The 19,664-nt window shown below is 48.0% G+C and overlaps 1 protein-coding gene across 2 annotated transcripts in view; it reads left to right on the top strand.

The window, feature by feature from the left end:
* The window catches only part of PLEKHM2 (pleckstrin homology and RUN domain containing M2), a 36,817-nt gene that overhangs the window by 5,379 nt on the left and 11,774 nt on the right, over positions 1-19,664 (top strand). Inside the window, exons 2-9 of one of the 2 annotated variants that reach the window (XM_035117382.3) lie at positions 8,501-8,607; positions 9,987-10,096; positions 11,309-11,408; positions 12,155-12,242; positions 13,260-13,446; positions 14,600-14,659; positions 16,046-16,283; positions 18,276-19,034. In XM_035117382.3, the coding sequence (XP_034973273.1) occupies positions 8,501-8,607; positions 9,987-10,096; positions 11,309-11,408; positions 12,155-12,242; positions 13,260-13,446; positions 14,600-14,659; positions 16,046-16,283; positions 18,276-19,034 (1,649 nt within the window). The remainder of the gene's footprint in view (positions 1-8,500; positions 8,608-9,986; positions 10,097-11,308; positions 11,409-12,154; positions 12,243-13,259; positions 13,447-14,599; positions 14,660-16,045; positions 16,284-18,275; positions 19,035-19,664) is intronic. The other variant, XM_035117383.3, reaches the window with a different exon arrangement.

The following is a 19,664-nucleotide window of genomic DNA, read 5'->3' as shown; positions in this document are numbered from 1 at the left end:
AGGTTCAAAATTTACCTGAAAAAGATGCCGAACCTTGGCTTAATGCCATGAAAGCTGAATTGAATTCCCTAAAGCAAAATGACACGTGGGAATTGGTTCCAGTAGAACCAGGCATGAAACTTGTAGACAGCAGGTGGATTTACAAAACCAAGACTGATCAGACTGGTAAAGTGGTCAGATATAAAGCCAGATTAGTTGCACGTGGTTTTTCTCAAGTTCCTGATCAGGACTATCATGAGACATATTCACCGACAGTCAAATTTGAGACAGTTAGGCTGTTGATGAAAATTGCTGCAGAAGAGGGCATGACCATATCTCATCACGACGTAAATACTGCGTTTTTGTACGGAATTCTCAATGAGAGTATTTACATGTCACCGCCAGACGGAGTGCAGATAAAAAAGGGAATGGTGTGTAAATTAAAAAAATCCCTGTATGGTCTAAAACAAAGTGCTCGATGCTGGCACACTAAGCTGACAGAAGTGCTGTTTTCCTTAGGTTTCCAGCAAGGAAAGGCTGATTCTTGTGTTTTTGTTAAAGAATCTAACCAGCACAAATTGTACTGCATTTGTTTTGTGGATGATATTTTGTTTTTCTGGAAGGATGCAAATATTTACAAAACCACTCTTGCAAAACTGCAAAAGCATTTTGATATGAAAGACCTAGGGGAAGTCAGCAATTATCTCTCACTGGAAGTAGAGAGAAATAAGCAAGGTGATGTTTTGCTGCATCAATCACGTAAGATCAATGATGTGATTGAAAAATTAAATCTGACAGATGCCAATTCTGTAGACACCCCCATGGTCACAGGGTACCAACATGATACTAATGCTAATGTTTTTCCTGACACTACATTGTTCAGAAGTGTTTTGGGTAAACTTAGTTTTATAGCAAGGTGCACAAGACCAGACATTGCTGTTAGCGTAAATTTGCTCAGCAGATATGTAAATCAACCTACAGTGCAAGACTGGAAGGCACTGAAACGCATAGTTAGGTATTTAAAAGGCACTATGCATTACAGGTTGAAGCTTACTAGCCAAAAATCTGGAGGTCTTGAGATCTATGCCGATGCCAGTTTTGGTAGTGATACAACTGATGGCAAGAGCACCTCAGGTGTGTGTTATTTGTACAATCAGTGCCTATTTGATTGGTCTTGTAAGAAACAGGCAACAATAAGCATGAGTTCATGTGAAGCAGAACTCAACGCTTTAAATTTTTCCCTCATGAATGTAGAGTGGTTGTTGCAACTATGTGAGGATATGAGAGTAAAAATTTGTTGTCCAGTTCAAGTTTATCAGGACAACAAAGCCTGCATAGAACTAATCCATTCAGAAGGGTGCAAGCAAAGAACAAAACATTTGCTAATCAAATTGCACCGTGCCAGAGAATGCATTCAGAAAGGAGTTGTAAAAGTCTCATATATGCCAGGGAAAGAAATACCTGCTGATGCTTTGACTAAAGCTGTTAATAAGGAACAACTTGGTATATATGTAAAGAAATTGCTTTTGTGCTAGATTTTCATAATGGTCAGAATGAAAAGGGGGAGGTTGTGAGCATTTTCACCCCTCCCATTCTGAAAATCTGGTGATATCTGCTGTTGGGAGGGAACAGTTAGGAATTGTTACTTTGTTGTTTTTCATTCCTGACTCTGCTCTCTGCTGTGTGCTGTGTGCAGTTTAATATCTTCTGTAGACAAGATGGCTAAGTGAGAGGCTGTAACACTCACAAAGCCAGATCTGTAAATATGCAGTAGTTAATAGAAATAAATGAGGAATGTTTTGAAACCTCTACAAATGCTTCTGCTGTTCACTGCTGATTTGGTGCTCATAAAGCCCAGTTATGAGTCCATGATTCCCGGGTGTATGCTGAAGGTGTTCCAGACGTCCTGCCCAGGCATAGGGGCCTAAGAAGACCTGGACAGATCCTGGCATTTACCCACACTTTCCCCAGCAGGAAACCCTCAGTGTTTTGTGGAGCTTATCTCTTCCAACCTCTTAAACAAGCAGGTGCCCTCGATGTGAAGCACTTTGCTCCCTGCTGGTCCTTTGCTGCTTGAAGAAACAGCCCATTGATTGCCAAGAAGGAGAGCCAGCAGTGTGTAGTTCTCGTAATTCCATTTCTCAGCACTGCATTATCCAATTTACCAGTCATTCTTTATTCTCCTTTGCCTTCTGTAACCTTTTCCCTGCCCCTGACTTTCATCCCCCAAGCCCATAATAACCCACTTATCCAAATGCACAGGCTATTCCGTGCAGTTTCTGCAACCAGACATAATATGAAGGGGAAGTGCCTTTGGATAATATATTCAGTTTGCAGAGCTAGGATTTTATACTATCTAGATCTGGCTATCCTTTGCCATGACTTTGCTTGGCTATAGGGAACCAGAGGTGAGACTGTCCTCTTTGTTACCAGACGGTGTCTTTTATATTCACTGCTGAAATCTCTATCTGCCCGCGGACTGTCTTGTCAGAGTGGTGCATGCTCTGGTTATCTCTTGGACTATGGCAATGCGCTCTTTGTGGGGGCTAGACTCACCTTTGAAGGTGACTCTGAAACTACAACTAATCCAGAATGTGGCAGCTAGACTGGTGACTGGGAGCGGCCGCTGAGACCACATAACACCGGTCTTGTATTACCTACACTGGCTCCCAGTACGTTTCCAAGCACAATTCAAAGTGTTGGTGCTGACCTTTAATGCCCTAAACAGCCTTGGTCCAGTATACCTGAAGGAGCGTCTCCACCCCCATTGTTCTACCTGGGCACTGAGGTCCAGCGCTGAAGGCCTTCTGGCGGTTCCCTCATTGCAAGAAGCCAAGTTACAGGGAACCAGGCAGTGGGCTTTCTCGGTGGTGGCACCTGGCCTGTGGAACGCCCTCCCACCAGATGTCAAAGAGAACAACAACTATACCAGACTTTTAGAAGACATCTGAAGGCAGCCCTGTTTAGGGAAGCTTTTAATGTTTGATGGATTACTGTATTTTAATATTTTGTTGGAAGCCACCCAGAGTGGCTGGGGAAGTTTAGCCAGATGGGTGGAGTATAAATAATAAATTATATAAATTATTATTATATTTTATTATATTTTTATTTTATTTTAAAAAGGCTTCATCCTTTTACTGGATCTGGCCTTTGGGTTTCTTTATACCCTATAATGATCCGCCTTAGCCTTAATCCTAACTTAGGCTGGCGATATATCATCCAAAACTGGATTGAAGCCAATATTGTGATACCGGTTTCATAATTTTTGACTTGGCAATATGTCGGGAATCATGATGTATGTGTGTGCTATGCAGAAACCATGATGCAGGAAAAACTTTGAAGCCAGCCATTGCCTCTACATTGCTCCATCCTTCTTTCAGACACTGTGATATATCGGTATATTGCAACGTTTAGCTGGTGACATATCACGATGTTGAAAACCAGGTATCACCCAGCCCTAATCCTAAACTGGAGACTCTTAGAGTGGTTTACAAAAACAGTAACAAAAAGTAACTCACCCTTTGTGGTATACGTATATATGTGTAGTCAAATAGCAATATGCAAAGCAGAGATACACCTGTATAATGCAAATATTTAAAATGTTCAGATACCAGTATCTGTGTGCGTGCGTGCGTGCATAAGGCTACTATTGCCCTGAAATCTGTCATTCCAGGATGTTGCAGATATTATGCACCGCTTCTTTGCTCAACTTTAGTCCTTTCCACATCCAAGAACAATATATTCATTTTGGCGTCATCGGGGTGTCTCAGATTCTATTAAAAACCGGTCCAATGCAGGCAGGACAGTGGGGTTTCTTCTGAAAGTACATAATGAACACCTTAGCCATTGTTGGTAGGTTAGTCACTGTTTCTACACGGTCCTCTTTGATAGCTCCAGTTAGATAGCGTAACACTCAACATAAAGTAATCACAACTTAAAACCGTTTAAAGCAATCAGTTAGCAGTGCAGCCTAGATACCAGCAAGGAGATGTCTTCAGACTTGCTTTCATCTTCTCTTCCCCTCTGACTCGCTCAACTCCTCCACCCTTCATCAGCCCCTTGTTCCACATAACCCCTCCTGTCTTCCCCAGGCAAATCCATTTCCACTTGTCCCACAGCAGTTGCACAAATTGCCAGTATTTCATGGCTTGCTCTTCCCACTCAATACAAAATATTGCATAAATTCTAGTGCTCGGTTAGGGAATCTCCAGCCTGCGGCCCACCAGACTTCCCCGTTTGGCCCATGTGGTTGTTTTGACCATGCCCACCTGCCTTTTCCCTGTGGCTGCAAAGCAGAGAAAAGGCAAAAAAACCCTGTAAACTATTTCCCCAAATTCTAAAGGAAGCAGGTAGAGACTCCAAAACTTTCATAAATTACTGTCCAGTAGTTTTTTCCTCATAAAATTGGGTCTCCATGAGTTCGTACTGTAAGGTCACATCACCTGGGGCTAATTTGTGAGGGAAGGGTGGAATATACATTTGATAAACTAGTTAATCAGATGATGGGCCTAGGTTTAATTTTATAAGATGCCCAAATGTTCCCCAACTCCACCCTGGGAGGAGAGCATTGCTGCAACTACTTCATCCCTCTTGTGTGAAAGTGGGTGGCATAATGCAGCGGGTACGGGGGACTTGAAATTGTGAAGGAGTATTGCAAAATTCTTTGGCAAGAGTTGTGATCTTTGCCATTGCATATGTGCTAACCTTTTGTGGGCTTTCCTAAAGCACCCTGGGGTGGTATCCAGGTAAGTCCTACTTTGCGTCAACCCATTAAAATCATTGGCCCCAAGTTAGTCACACCCACTAATTTCAGTTGGTTTGCTCAGCAAGAAACACAGTCCCCTGGGGAGGGGGCCGCTGCCTTAGGAATTTCTAATGAAGAGTGGTATTAAAGGCTTGATTTCTTTCTTTGAGGTTAATGGGGAACAGCTGCATATCAGGCAAATCCATTAATGAGGTTCAGTCAAAGGACCCTGACCTTCAGTGGCAGGAGCATGGTCTTCTACGTTTAACAACTTCTTGGCTGCTTTATAAAACATGAGTTTCCCACCGGTGCCAGATTGTGTAGCCTGTGCATTGGGGGCTGTGTCAGGGCAGCCACCAGCAGGTGCATGGAAGATCTGGGATGCAGAGGAGTAGGAGGAAGGTGCTGAGAGTGGCCCCTTGAAGGAACAGAGCAGCTGTTGGCTGTGTTGGCTGATGGGCACAGGAGGCTGGGAGTTGGAAGAGGGAGCTGTTGTCATTCCTTCCTTGTCTCGTGCAGCCTGCGGCTGGTCTGGCGTGGCGTGTGGCCAGGGAAGGGGCAAAAGTTGGCATCCGGGCAGCGAAAGCAAGGAGGGCTGCTGTGTGATCAGCTCTGAGCACTGAAAGGGCCCCCAGGCACTGGCTGTAGAGCAGGACCCAAATGGCCATCAAAAGAACAAAATGGAGAAGAACAACTTTCCAGCTCCCGTGTTACCATCAGCAGAGTTTCCTCCAGCTGTTGCCATGAGCAGAGAATGCTGTCAAAAGCACATTCCCTCCTTCCCCTCTCGAGAAGTTTCACATCAGTACAAGGGCCAGTTTGCAGAAGTTGGCTGCTTCCAGCCAGCCACTTAAGCAGGGAGTCCTTTTCCTCTAGGGGGGGTTTCAGTGAGCAGACCACAGTCCTCCTCCTCCTCCTCCTCCTCCTCCTCCTCCTCCTCCTCCTCCTCCTCCTCCTCTCTGCAGGGCCCTTTCTTAGTGTGCTTTCCAGGATTTTGCCACATGGCAGGGGATCTGTGGCCTCCCTGCAACCCCCCACTCCGTCCTTTGTGAAATGGTTGTTCCATCCTCGAAGGAACAGTCATATGCTTTGCGTCAGTCTCAGCATGCTCAACTCATGAGCTGCACCAGCCACTGCCTTTCTGGACTTGTTCCAGTCCTTGGAATCTGCCCAGTGCTGGCAGCCGAGCATTGAAGAAACTGGCTCAGAGTTGCCATGAAAGGGTCTCTGGTGGGCATCACCCCCATCCAACGTGGCCCCCTGTGCCCACTGAACAGGAGCATGGCAAGCTGAGTTATGTGGTGTTGATTCATTGATCCATCTAGTTCAGTGTCGCCTGCTCTGACTGGCAGCAGCTCTCTGGGGTATCCGGCAGAGAGAGGCACTTTGCTCGTACCTGGGCCTTCTGCATGCAAAGCCTGAGATACCTGCCCTCTGCCCAGGTGATGTATGGAAGTTGCAGAGCCCCTGCTTCCCTCTTGGTCTGAGCTGTTGTGGGCCCCACCCCACCCCCAGTTAGGGACTAGGTGTTCATGAAAAGTATTCCACAGAGCAGTAGGCCCATAAGCCTCCTCAGCACTCCATACGGCAGGGGAGGCTGGGACTGACCCTCTTGTCATGGGGGTATTTTCCATCAGCTCTGAATGGTCAGCTGGGTTCAAGCCGAACATCTCAGCCAGCCGTCTGTTTATGGTGCTCCCTCTGTTTGTGTGTCCTGCCTCTGAATGCGCTTGAGCAATCACATGGGTGTCTCTTAAACATGGACGTCGTTTGTTTTGCTTGTCAAAGGGTTTATAAATAGCTCTGTGACTCACCAGACCAGCATTCCCACAGGAGGAAATTGTGCCCTGTCACCTTATGGGTCAGCTTTGCTTGGTGGCATCAACTGGGGCAGAACCCGATCAGACAAGCACTGCTTGGCAGGATATCCAGTTGACACGTGAATTGACACCCTGATCAGGGAGGGAGGTCCAGCTTCCTGCCTTTCCTGCTGGTCAGGATTTTTTAGCCCCCCCCCCCCCCGAGGAGCAGGTTTTTTGACCAGAACATGCAGTTTTTACCCCTTTGGGTGCAGTGTGAAAATGTCAGATATATAAACTAGGTGCCGAATGGCTCCTTAAACCAAAGTTAGTCACCAAAACAGGATGTTTAGTTGCCATTTTTGGGCCAGGTGCCTCTAAAGTCTTTATTTTTCAAATGATGGATTGACTGTGATTAATTCTCAGTTAAACATTTGGCTAGTTCAGACGGCAACCTTGAGCTAGGTATAGAACTTTGAGAACTTAAAGAAGAAAAGTCACTTGATCCAGGGACAGTCCACATATACATTGGCCTATTCCAACCTCTCTCTTTTTTTAATGGTTACACGGACCGTTCATAACGTAAGAATATTCTTCACAACTGTAAGCAGGGCAGGGGGGGTGGGGGAAGTGAAGACAAGCGACAACAATGATATCTAGCCTTGTTCACTAACTCCTTTTCCAGAAAAAGCATTTTGTCTCCTAAAATTAATTCTGATTGTGCAATAGAATATAACCGATTGAATTCTACAGGATGGGGTGAAAAAACTCCAGATCCAATGATTCCTAGGCATGCACCTCCAGATGGTGGAGATGTCAGGTGCCATCCTGACGCCCGGGCACCTTCACTTGGTTGCAAGTGACCGATAGCCAGGTGCAAAATGCACCTGGCACCTGAATAGTTTCGAACACTGATTGGGTGCTGTCCTGCATCCACACCAAGGGTGTGATAGTGGGGTACAGTGGGTATTGCTGTACTGGGCCCAGGCCTGGAGCCAGTAGTGGCGTCAGACTCTGAGATTTCCTTTATGGTTGGGAAATAAAGGGTTTTATTAATGACCATGATTAACTTCAGTCCTTTAGTTTCAGTGGCTCCCCAGGGTTTCAAGCAGGGGAGAGGCTGCCAGGGCCTGGGACCTTTGGCATGCTTAGCAGATGCTCTGCCGCCGAGCCCCCTTCCCTGTGTGTCCTCCGTGTTGCTTCCCTTGCACTTGCCGCCATTACCCCTTAGGGAGCAGAGCTCCAAGAGGCAGCCAGGCCAACCCCCTCCAAGCCAGGAGCAGCTCTTCCTTGCACCCCCCCCTCCCCTCCTTGCAGTCTGTGCTGGATAGCTTCTGTGCAGGTACACTTTGGGACACACCCCTTGGGTGAGCAATTGCAAAATGGGCGACGGGAGCTATGGGGTGTTGCCTCTCCTGCCCCAGGCTCTCCCTGCGATCCGATCAGCTCGTTGCAGGAGCCTCATCCAGCTGAGGCAGCGCATTGCTTGGGTGTCCCTCCCAAAACCGGTGAGGCTGGGAACCCTGGCTTAGGGAGAAAATGTCCCTCCCACCTTGCTCTGTGCGTCTGATTGGCCAGGATAACTGCCTGCATACACAACTCTATCCCAGCAGGCAAAGAGAGGTGGTGCTGATGGAAGGTACCCACAATAAATATCTCCCTGCCCCCCCCCCCCCGCTGCACTGCTGGATCCCTCTTGTCACTTGCAGGAAGTAGCTCGTGGCCAGAGCGCCTGCCTTGCAAGCAGAAGGCCCCAGGTTCAATCCCCATCAGCATCTTCAGGCAGGGCTGGGAAAAGCCTTTTGAGCCCTTCAGAGACGTCTGAGCTCCTAGGTGCTTGCCCCCTGGACCCCTCTGGGGTGTGGCGATTCCTGCATTGCTACCTTCCAGCTCTACCATTCTATAATTCTACGAGGAAGAATGCTCTTCCCCCAAAACTCGTTCACTGATGTGTTTTTTCTCTTTCTCTCACCGTTAGCTGCAAAGCTACTTCGCCGCCTGCGAGGATGAAACTCCAGCCATCAGGAACCACGACAAGGTCCTGCAGAGGCTCTGTGAGCACCTTGACCATGCACTGCTGTATGGGTAAGGCAGCCAGGCCTTCCTAACTGCTTTCCAGTTGGGTGCTGGAAATATTCCCAACCCCCCAGTGCCACTTCTCTCTTTGAAAATGTTGCAAAGGCAGAGGAACACTTGGTGAATTAAGAACCCGGCACTTTGGAAGGGCTCTTACCGTCCCCCCCCCTTCCTTGTTTGGCCCACTTTACGAGAGAACTGGTGAGTGTTTTCTCTTAAAGCAACAGGCTAGGTGTAAAATTCCCCACCAGCTTCAGACAGGAAAAGGCTGCCAGGCAGACATGAAAGTCGCCAATATCTCAGTGCGCTTCTACAGATCTAAGGTGCAACTTCACTTGCAGTACGGCATACGGTTCTCAGCACCACACTTCAGATAGGGTCAGAAAATGAAAAGCCAAATGACTGATGGAGCAGCTCCCCTGTGAAGAGAGGTCTCCACGTTTGGGACTTGCTAGTGTAGGGAGGGGGAAAGGTGGGAAGATGGGATAGAGGCATGGAGAAAGTGGGCAAGGGGAAGCTTTTCAGATCCCTGCAGAAGCTGAATGGTGAGAGATTCAGGACGGGCAGGAAGAAGAAGCAGCTTATGAGTTCTCACAGAACTGAGCTGTGGAACTTGCTGCCCCAAGAGGTGGTGATGGACCCTAACTTGGGCAGCTTATAAAAGGGGATTGGAGAAATTCATCGAGGGGAAGGGGGAGGCTACCGGTATCAGTGGAATTGCTAGCTACTGCAACCACAGCCTTCCTCCAATATCGGAGATGGCAGCCCATCTGAATACCAGCTGGTGGGGAACAGACATGGGGCTGTTGTGCTCACGCGCTGCCTGTGAGCCTCCTGGAGGCATCAGATTGGCCGCTGTGGGGCAGAACACTTGTCTTGATAGGTTTTTGGCCTGCTCCAGCAGCTAAGCTCCTCGGGTGTTCTTATAAGGTGACAGAGGTTGTACCTGGAGTCAAATCATGAGCAAGTTGTGTTAGATATTTTGGGTCTGGGCTGGATCTCATGAACATTTTATCTGGGGTTGCGGAGGCAATGAAAGGAAGTCCATGTGTCTTCCAGGCTGTGCAGCAGGTCCCCCTTACAATTCGGAAAAAGTGACCTGTTTTGCCTTTAGAGTGCCCATTTTAAAGAGAAAGGTTTTCTGGGATGATGAGTTAAATTCTTCAGGGGAGCAAACTCTTGTCTGACAGAATGCCTGGTTTCAATAATTATTTTAACTGTAATGTATTTTATTCTGCTTTGTGTATTTATTTATTTTCGTAATGGCTCCAGGTACACAGATAAATAATATTCATAATGCAGGCTGTGCTGTTAAACAGTTCTCAGGCAGAGGCTTTGACACAGTGGCTGTCCTCCATCACCCTGTTTTTACTCCTCCGTTTCCACAGGCTGCAAGATCTCCCTTCGGGCTACTGGGTCCTGGTGGTCCATTTCACTCGCCGAGAAGCCATTGAGCAGATCGAGGTCCTGGAGCACGTGGCCACTAACTTGGGGCGCAGTAAGTGTGGGCCAGAGCCTGGCTGGCAACCGCCTTGCCCGGGATGTAATGTGGCATAGTGTTTGTATTACATGTTTTCTGGTTCAACTTAAACCCAACCTGCGCCCTAGCATCTGAAGACGAACCTCTCCCTTGCATCCTGGCTGCTGCCAAGACTAGAGCTCTCAGGATGCAGGAGAGAAACTATGGAATTCTGTCCTTCAGGGGGTCCCTTTGGCCCCTCTCTGCCCGCCTTCCACCACTCAGATAAGAAGTTTTATTTAGGCTAACTTTTAATTTGCCTGGTTAGAAATTGTCCTAGCCCTACTCAGAGGAGAGAGACCCATTTAAATAAAAATAAAAAACCCCTAAGGTAGTCATATTCCTTAATTTTGACAGATCTACTCCCAAGTAGGGCTAGCATTGGCTATAATTCTGAATTTTTAATGGCTCTACTCCAGTTATTTTAGCTATTGTCTCTTTTCCTGTGGTCTTTTATTATTATTTTTAATGATGTATTGCTGTTGCTTCGGGGCTTTTAAAAAATCTGCCTTGAGCAGTGCCGTTGTTGCTTTCTTTACTGTAGAACGAGAGGATATAAACTCTCTGAAATGAATGAAACACATATTCTGTTCTAAGCTGTTGCTCCCTTTGGGCTCCTATCCAAAGGACTGATCCGGTCTTCCAGCTGCCAGGCCATTGGCTGGCTCCACAGTCCTCCTCCTCACAGGGGTCCCCCATCCAGGCACTCTCCAGGCCTACTGTAACCACGTTGACTCTGAAATATGTTGGGACGGGGAGGGGAATTTGTGTTCCCTAGACCCCTCTCTGCTGATGACACAAGGACATGCAAGCTTCTGAGCTGCACTGAGATCTTTGCCAGGCTGCCAGCTTTGTACGGGCAAGGGTGCTCTGATCCCATAGTGTTTTGCTGGTTAAAGCAGGGGCTGATTTAAGGCTGGCACCTTTTTCAAAAGGGCTTAATACTGGGACATTTGATGGGCTTGGCCTTGTGTAGTACAGAAAAAGCTGTCTTGTCCTGCAACCTGAGGTTAAGGAGCAGGGCATGGCCAGGCCCAGAGGGCAGCAGCTGAGCATTGTTTCATGATCAGAGGCATCAAAGCCTGTGCATTGAGCCTGTTGCTCTTGACATTTAGCCATGGCGGGTGGGAGGTTGCCTACTCCTCAAGCAGTGCCCGTAAAGCCTTCTCCTTTTCCGCCCGCCCCCTGCAGGCCGAGCATGGCTGTACCTGGCCCTCAACGAGAACTCTCTGGAGAGCTACCTGCGCCTCTTCCAGGAGAACCTGAGTCTGCTGCACAAGTACTATGTCAAGTGAGTCTGGCACTGGGATGGAGAAGACACAGCTGCGCTTTCCCCCACTCCCCACCCCCTTAATGTTCAAACGGTGTAAGGGAAGTGCAAACTGTTGAGCCGGCATGTTTTAAAGTACATACATCTATTCCAGTTCACTGGTTTCTTAAGTAAATCGTCTGCTTGAATGTACCATAGAAAACACACAAAGTTTACATTATTGGGTGTCCCCACTTAATTGAATATTGCAGTTCAACAGACATTTGGTTATTGGGAAACGGTTTAAACGGTACATATCGTTAGCATGGATGACTCCCTTGCTTTCATTTTCTAAATGAAAGTCAAATAAACACACTAATTCAGATTCCATTTGACTGAGGGTGCCAGAACACTTCTCTTCTCTTTTTTAAAATAAAAACTTAATGATTTTATTTAAACAAGGCAGGCAAAAGGAAAACATTTACAACAGTGTAACACAGTTCAGACAAAGAAAACTTTCTGATTCAAAATTTTCTGGAAAACCAACATATTTGCCTTCATTGATGTTGCAAGGAGTCCGAACAGACAGATCTGCATATGTGACTTGGAATATTAAATGGAAGCTAATTCAATCTTTCCTTTCTTGCTGAACTTGCAGAATTTGTCTTTTTGGATTGCAGAAAGAAAGGAATGATCAGATAGGAAGAGGTTGGGCTTTGTTTTTACCCGGGTGGGCCATGAAACCTCTGGGTTCTTGGATGACCAACTTCAGTTTCTCTCTCCCACAGGAACGCTCTTGTCTGCAGCCACCATCATTTGACCCTCTTCCTCACGCTAGTCTCTGGTTTGGAGTTCATCCGCTTTGACTTGGACCTGGTGAGCAAATCTTCTCCTCTTCCTAGAGAGTAGCGGACACACACACACACACACACACACACACACACCGAAGCAGCAAAGAACAAACTCTTGACGCAAACCTGCCCCTTATTTTTCAATCACCCTGGCCCCCATTTGACTATCCCAGTCTTTGGCAGCACAACTTCCATCATGCTTAGAATACACACACAGCAATTTCCATGCCTCCTTTTGAGTTGCAGCATCTTGTTGGTGCCACGAGGAAAGCTTAATCCACCTCCTGCCTACCCTTCAATTTCCTGCATCTACGGCCAAATAAAGATGCTGCATTGATTTTTCCTCCCCATTTTGAATGGCCCTTGCTTCTTCTGTATTGCATTAGCAGCATTTAAGAAGTACTTTGCTAGAGACTAGGACTAAGAGCCCTGTGTGGAAAGTGATTTACTGGGCTGGCGAGAGAGAGAGAGAGAGAGAGAGAGAGAGAGAGAGACTCAAGAGGGACCCCTTCATTACATTGGCTGTTCAAACCCCTTTCGCTATAGCCTTCTGATTTAGTAGTCTGGACCAAAGATGAGCAGCATTTTGCCTTCCTTTTGTTTCTTAGGTGCCTTGAGGTGTGTTCTGAGCTTCAGTGGCGAGCCCTTTTCAAGGGCAGGCTACCCCTTCCAATTAATTTGCCAACCAGGCACATCAGTGTTGAGGAGCCTGCAGGCAGACCCTTTCCCCACAAAGATGCCTCTCCCAGGGCTCTGGGCACTGAGACTTCTTCCTAGTCAAGTTACCCCCTCTTGTTCTTCCTTAATAAGCGGCCCTCCAAGCGCTGGCATGGCTGTGGCTCCAGTTCTCTGCAGTGCTTCGAGGCTGCTGGCCGCATGCAGGTGCCCTAAGGGAGAGATGGCGCCAGGAAGCAGGATGGTGGCAACAGTGAGCAGCCAGCTGGGCTGCCAGCAGGGGCTCCCTAGGGGAGGCAGGTCAGGATGTGGGTTTCTCTATTCCCTAGATGAACAGTAACCCCAGGTTTTTCCCTGGCCCTTCCAGGATGCCCCTTACCTGGACCTGGCGCCCTACATGCCGGATTACTACAAGCCTCAGTACCTGCTGGACTTTGAGGACCGCCTGCCCAGCTCAGTCCATGGCTCAGACAGCCTCTCCCTCAACTCCTTCAATTCCGTCACCTCCACCAACCTGGAATGGGACGACAGTGCCATCGCCCCCTCCAGCGAGGGTAAGTGGGGTGCAAGTGTTCGAACAAGGCTGGGGGAGGCCAGGGGCTTGTTGCACAGGGCCCGGGAGACTGAAGTCTACAGGCAGAAATCCCTCCCTGCTCACAAAACAGCAGTTTGAGGCGAAGGTACAAGGAGTTAATCCAGTTTGGGTATCTAGTAGTGGTGCTGTTTCTCTGCAGAGAGAAGGGGAGGGAGCACGAGTGATTTCGCTGGTAGGGAATTCCGGCCCTCTGTGCTGGAAAGCCAGAGCGTGGGTGGCATCTCCCTGTCTTTGTGGACAAAACCCAGGGTGGGGGAGTTACCTGCAGCCAGGTCTCCCCGTGGCCTAAAAGGCTTCCTCATGGATACACAGGAATGGAGTACTTCTCTCAGAGTGGTGTGTTTAATAAGGTATTTGAAAATATCATGCTGTGGGTATGCACAGTTTTCTCCCCACCTGATGCTGGTTAAGCCTCATCTGGCTGTGCTGTAGAATGAAGTAGTCCCGATGTGCTAGAACGGACTGTACCACATCTAAGAGTCAGTCAGGGGGACCACGTTTTTAATGCCCTCTTGCATTAAACAAGCAAGCGGGAACAGCCCCAGATGAATAGGAGGCAGGCACAACTAAGGAGTAGACTGAACTTGAATTATTCCTCCCTGGTAAACTGCTGTGTTTGTTGCTGGCGATGATGGCATTTCCTTTCTGGAAGTTTTGTATTTGGGGGAGCATTTGGAAGCTGGCACCTCCCCACCCCCTTGCAGTCTGGAGTGGTATAATCCAGCCACAGTTCCCCCACCTCTCCTCTTCCCCATATGCTGGGAAGAAGCAGCATAATGTAGTGGACAGAGTGTCACACTAGGGCCTGGGAGACCAGGGTTCGAAACTCTGCCCGGCCATGAAGCTCACAGGGTCACTGCCTCTCAGCCCAACCTACCTCGCAGGGTTGTTGTGGCCATTAAATGAGGAGGAGGCAAACCATGTATACCACTCTAGAGCTCCTTGGAGAAAAAAGGTGGGATATAAATACTATAAATAATAAGAGCAATGAATTAGCACCCCCACCTCTGTCCCCCTTGATGCCCCCCTTGCACACACTACTAGCCATTTATTCCCCACCCCTTCCTTCAGCCTCCATTTCTAACCCTCCTTTTTTATCCCTCGTTTTGTAGATTATGATTTTGGAGATGTGTTCCCTGCAGTGCCGTCCATGCCCACCACAGCCTGGGAAGGTGCGACGAGCTCGCCCGCTTCTCCGTAGCCGTGCTCTCTCTGTGCCGCTTTTGTTTCCTTTGTCAGAGCTTGCCTGCATGCCCCGCCATGGGTCCCTAATGCCGCTTGGCGCCCCCAGGGGGAACCAATGGCTCAGAGGAGTGTGAGGTCCCTCCCTCCGTCGTTCCTTGTGGGGTAAACAAGGGCTTGGCACTGGGTGCTGCGGCACTCTGGGGAGCAAGGGCTCTCCACCTCGGTGGCCCTTCCCCACGGCCTTTGACCTCCCTCCCCCTCCCGGTGGGGTCAGTCCTGTGTGTCTTTAACATCCTTCCTCGTTCTGTGGCTTTGTATCTGGCAGCATGAGATGCTGGGTGTCCTCCTCGTCTCCGGATTAACAAGCCTTCCAAACCCTCTTTTTCTGCACAGGCGTCGGTGATCACTTTCTCCCTTCTCCCGGGCCACTAACTGCTTTCTCTGTTCCAACAGTGCATGGGAAAGACCCGAATGAAGCCATCACTTATTTGATTGACACTATCCCCCCTGGCAGCCTCTTTTTTAAGCGGGCTGCTGCAAGCCCGTCTCTTTTCTCTGCTCTCCCTCTTTATGGGCTGCCTCGGACTCTGTGGCCACCTCTTCCTCCTCACAGGGCTTTGCAGCAGAAGGAAACCAAGGACTCTCTATTACAAGCTGCTCTCTGTCTTGTTTGTAGGCAACCTTCTAGTCCTTATGATTGGAAAGGGAAACAGGGGGGACAGGACAGCAGAAATTGCCAGTGGGAAGGTGCTCAGAATATTGAGTTGAGGCTCCTCCTGCCCGTTTTCCGTTCTCTTCCAAGGGCAGTCTGCCTACCAACCCTACGGTGCTCAGGGTTTGGGGCACTTGTTCATGGCTGATGTTTGTTTGCTTACGGAGCAGCTGAATGGGACTGCTCCTCTCGCCTTGCTTGGAGTCAAGTCCAATCCCAAGGCAGCTCAGCACTCAGAGGCGTTTCTGCACTACAATGCTGTAGTTCTTTAGATAACTGAACAAGCTTGAAAACCTGTGAGTTCTGTCCAAACAGGCGTTAAAGCATCACTGGGTACTGAATAAGATTTTTCAGTGCCTTTGCCAGATTGTAATGCCACAATAAGTATCGCAATCTGTGATAAGTTTCCAAAACTAGTTTTAAACCGAAACCAATGAGCACTTGTGATGTAGGCGAGTCCTCCTCTGATTCCTGGCTGCTTACTTTGAATGACCCTGAATTGTCTCCGGAGGTCTGCAGGGGGCACCAAAAACCAACCCTTTGCTGGGGGGTCCTTCATGGGCCACTCTTTCCCCAGGCTTTGCTTCTGGCTTCAGGACCTTCTCGTAGGGAGGGGGGTGCTGAATCACACTGTGTTGTTTTTTCTCCTCCTCTTGCTCAGACGGAGACCTAACAGACACCCTTAGCTGCTCGCGCTCCACAGCCTCCGAGGTGAACAACTGCCGAGCGTCGGCCAAGAGCCCAACTCAGCAGCGCTACAACCCTTTCAACGAGAAGGCGGAGGCAGTGTCCTCCATTGAGACCACCCCAGTCCACTCTGCCTCCCAAGAGAAGGCAGACCTCACAACGACAGAGGGCACAGACCAGTCGGAGAACTGCATGGAGCTGGAGGTCATAAGGTCAGGGGGGGGGGCAGAAAGTCCAGGGTTCCCTGGCCAGCTGGAATCCTATGAAACTGCTTATTATTATCATTATCATTATTATCTTTAAAAAAATATTGGTTTTTACAAAAACAAATTTAAAATAATAAAGAGAAAAAACTTTTACCATATCCATATATGAAATTCTCTGAATTTCGCGACTCCCCCCCCCCATCCCCTGCATGGGTGCTTATTTTTTCTTCTTCCTAAAACTACATATCATTACATTCTCCAGTTTTCATTTCTCTAAATTATCCAGATTTTTTGTTTTTTTACAAGTTATTTTTCAAGTCCAGCTAACGTTTTTATTTGTTTACAATGGTCTCCTAAGTAGATTATAAATTTTCCCCATTCTTTTTTAAAGTCATTATCTTCTTGATTCCTGAGTCTCCCAGTCAGTTTTGCCGTTTCAGCATTGCAGTTTGGCTTGCCATTCTTCCTTGGTCGGAACTGTTGGTTCTCTAAATCTTTGGGATAGCATTATCATCATCATCATCACATCATCCTCGTCATCCCAGCAGGTCCCAGGGCAGGCTACAGCAATTTAAAATTCAGTACTATATGAACAGTTGAAGCAAGTCAGAGGAAGAGAGTATGTCCTAAAAAAAAACTTGCTTCTTGAGGGGTCAAAGGTCAGAGTAAAGGAGTACATCTTCAGCATTCCTGTTGAATTGAGCCATTCTTCCATCTAGCTGAGTGTCCTCCACTCCTGACAGTCAGCAGGTTTGCAGTCAGAGATCCCAGGGAGGTGGATAGGCCTTACTGCTGAGCTATTGTCCCCTCCTTAAAACATATTATACATTACCTGGATGAAAGAGGCAGCACCTTGCTCTATCTTGTTCATGGCTGGGCTAACTGTGGCCCTCCAGATGTTGCTTGACTCCAACTCCCAGCAGGCCCAGCATTGCCTGTGGTCAGGGAAGATGGAGGCAGCTGGAGCTGGGCGTCCAGAGTGCCACAGGTTCCACACCCCTGCGTTAAAGAGGAGGCAGAGTTGTGATGGAGGGAGGCAAGGGCAGGAGAGGCAAATGATGGTCTAGTATAGGTTTGAGGGAGCTGTGGCCTTCTAGATGTTGCTGGACTTCAATTCCCATCAGCCCCAGCCAGCTGCTAAGCCTAGGGGGATGTCCTTCAGGATGGGACCAAATATTCGCACTGGCTGCATTCTCTAGAGGGCTGTTGCTGCCCCCCCAACACCCCGTGGCCTAATGTGGACCTTATGCATCACGGTGCTTCTACTTCTCCATCTCTTCTTCATTTGATTTTATTTATGATTTTCAGGTTCATGCATTTCAATAACTTACAGTCATTTTAACATTTCAAAACTTGACTTCCTTCCCCCTCTTTCTGCGGTTCCTTAAATTTATTTTTAATATCTTCTGCATATCCAAATTAACTTTATTCATTTATTCATCTACTTTAAATATATACTCTTATAAAACTGCAGATTACAATAATCCTGCCAATGATCTTATCTGTTTACAGTTTGTCTGTAAATATTCAATAAACCATTTCCATTCTTTTATATATAAAAAAGGTTGCTATCTTGATTTCTTTTTTCCCCCTGTAAGTTTTGCCATTTCTGCATATTCCCTAAGTTTTTGTATCCATTCTTCTTTTGCTGGGACTTCTGCTCCTTTCCATTTTTGGGCAAGTAACATTCTTGCCGCAGTAGTAGCATCCTTGAATAAGTGTCTATACAGCTTGGGTAGTTCTGTCCCTATAATTCCCAAAAGGAAAGCTTCTGGGTTTGTTTTTTTACAAACATTATTTTAAACATCTTTTTCAATTCATTATATATCATTTCCCAGGAAGCTTTAACCTTTGTACAAGACCATCGCATATGATAAAAAGAACCTTCTTTCTCCCTACATTTCCAACACTTATTTGATTTAGAGTTATACATTTTTGCCAAATTACTCAGTGTTCGATATCTATCATCTATCTATCTAATACTTCATCTCTTTGTAGGTTAGCTAAAAAGAAGAAGACAGGCAAGAAGAAAAAGGTCAAGTCCGAAGAGGTCAGACAAGAGGACTCCAGCACCACTCCCAACTCTTCTGCGGCCCAGGCCAGAACTCAAGGGGCAGGTGAGGGAGACAAGTCGTGCACCGGAGCCAGGCAGCAGGAATCTGGCCTGGAAGCCAACCCAGATGTCAGCAGCGAGAGGAGCCCCGCCCTTCCCCAGCTGGGTCTGTGCATCCCCGAGATGAAGGACACCTCCATGGAGAGGATGGGGCAGTCTCTGAGCAAGGTGATTGACTCCCTGGACGATGCCGGTGGGTGGAGCTGCTCCCTCGAGCCCCCGGACCAGTCCTTTCGGACCGTCCTGCCAGAGGAGGCCCCCTTGGAGGGGCCACCCTCTGGCAGCGTTAGTGAGGGGCTTTCAGCCCCCATGGATTTCTACCGCTTTACCGTCGAGAGTCCAAACGCTGCTGCAGCAGGTGGTGGCTGCCATGACGCTGCAGGGGATGGTCAACCGCCACATGTTCCTGGTGGCCCTCAAGTTGCTGGAGAAGAGGAAGAAGGAGGAGGAGGAGAAGAGACGGCTGGGCCACGCATAGCAACGGACTTGCAGGAGGTGGAGGAGGAGGTTGAGGCAGGGAGTGTGAAGGCCCTTGGTAAGCTAAAGGGAGACAGGGCCAGCCCCTCTCTGAGCAGCGCCGAGGACTCTGGCGTGGAAGAAGGCCAGGGGAGCCCTTCTGAGGCAGCCCACCCTTCCGACTTCAGGTAAGTGACTGCAGAGAGGGAACCAAATAAAGCTGCCAGGGTAGGATGGGAAGGGGAAACAGTTATTCCCCTTATAAATGAGGTATATAAGTTTCTCTACCTGAGAACAAAATGGTGGCTGGCTCCTTCTGCTGGGTCTCCCGAGACAAGAAGAAAAGATGGGGGGGGGGGACAGCTCTCAGTCATCTTTTATCTGTCTGGCAAATTGTCACTCCAGCCTGCTAGCCTCACGGTGGAGCCGTTCAGCCTGGAATCTCTTGTTGGCTGCATTCACTTGCTGATGACAAAGAATCCAGATGGCGTAGCTGACAAAACATTGCGTTGTGTAGTTTTTGTGTTTTTAAAAACCCAATACAATACAAGCAGCACGCAAGGGCACAAGATTCAATCAAGTTTCAATCAAGTATTATTAGTACAAAAAGAAAACAATAAGAGAACCATATACAAACTCTGACACAGAAGCCAAAACCAAACGTCAAGCAGATAGCATATACAAATACCGAAAGGCAAACCAGTCTTTATGGTCTTTGAGGCTATGTAGCGGTCAGCAAAGTGGCAGCAGGTCGAACGAAGTGTCAATAATAGACAGGCTGCCGGCGTTTTTCACCTGTTTCGCCCATATGACGGGCT

The sequence above is a fragment of the Zootoca vivipara genome, chromosome 6 (genome assembly GCF_965207765.1).
Source record: "Zootoca vivipara chromosome 6, rZooViv2.hap1.1, whole genome shotgun sequence".
In the NCBI taxonomy this organism is placed as follows: Eukaryota; Metazoa; Chordata; class Lepidosauria; order Squamata; family Lacertidae; genus Zootoca; species Zootoca vivipara.
This window is presented reverse-complemented; position numbering and strand designations above follow the sequence as displayed.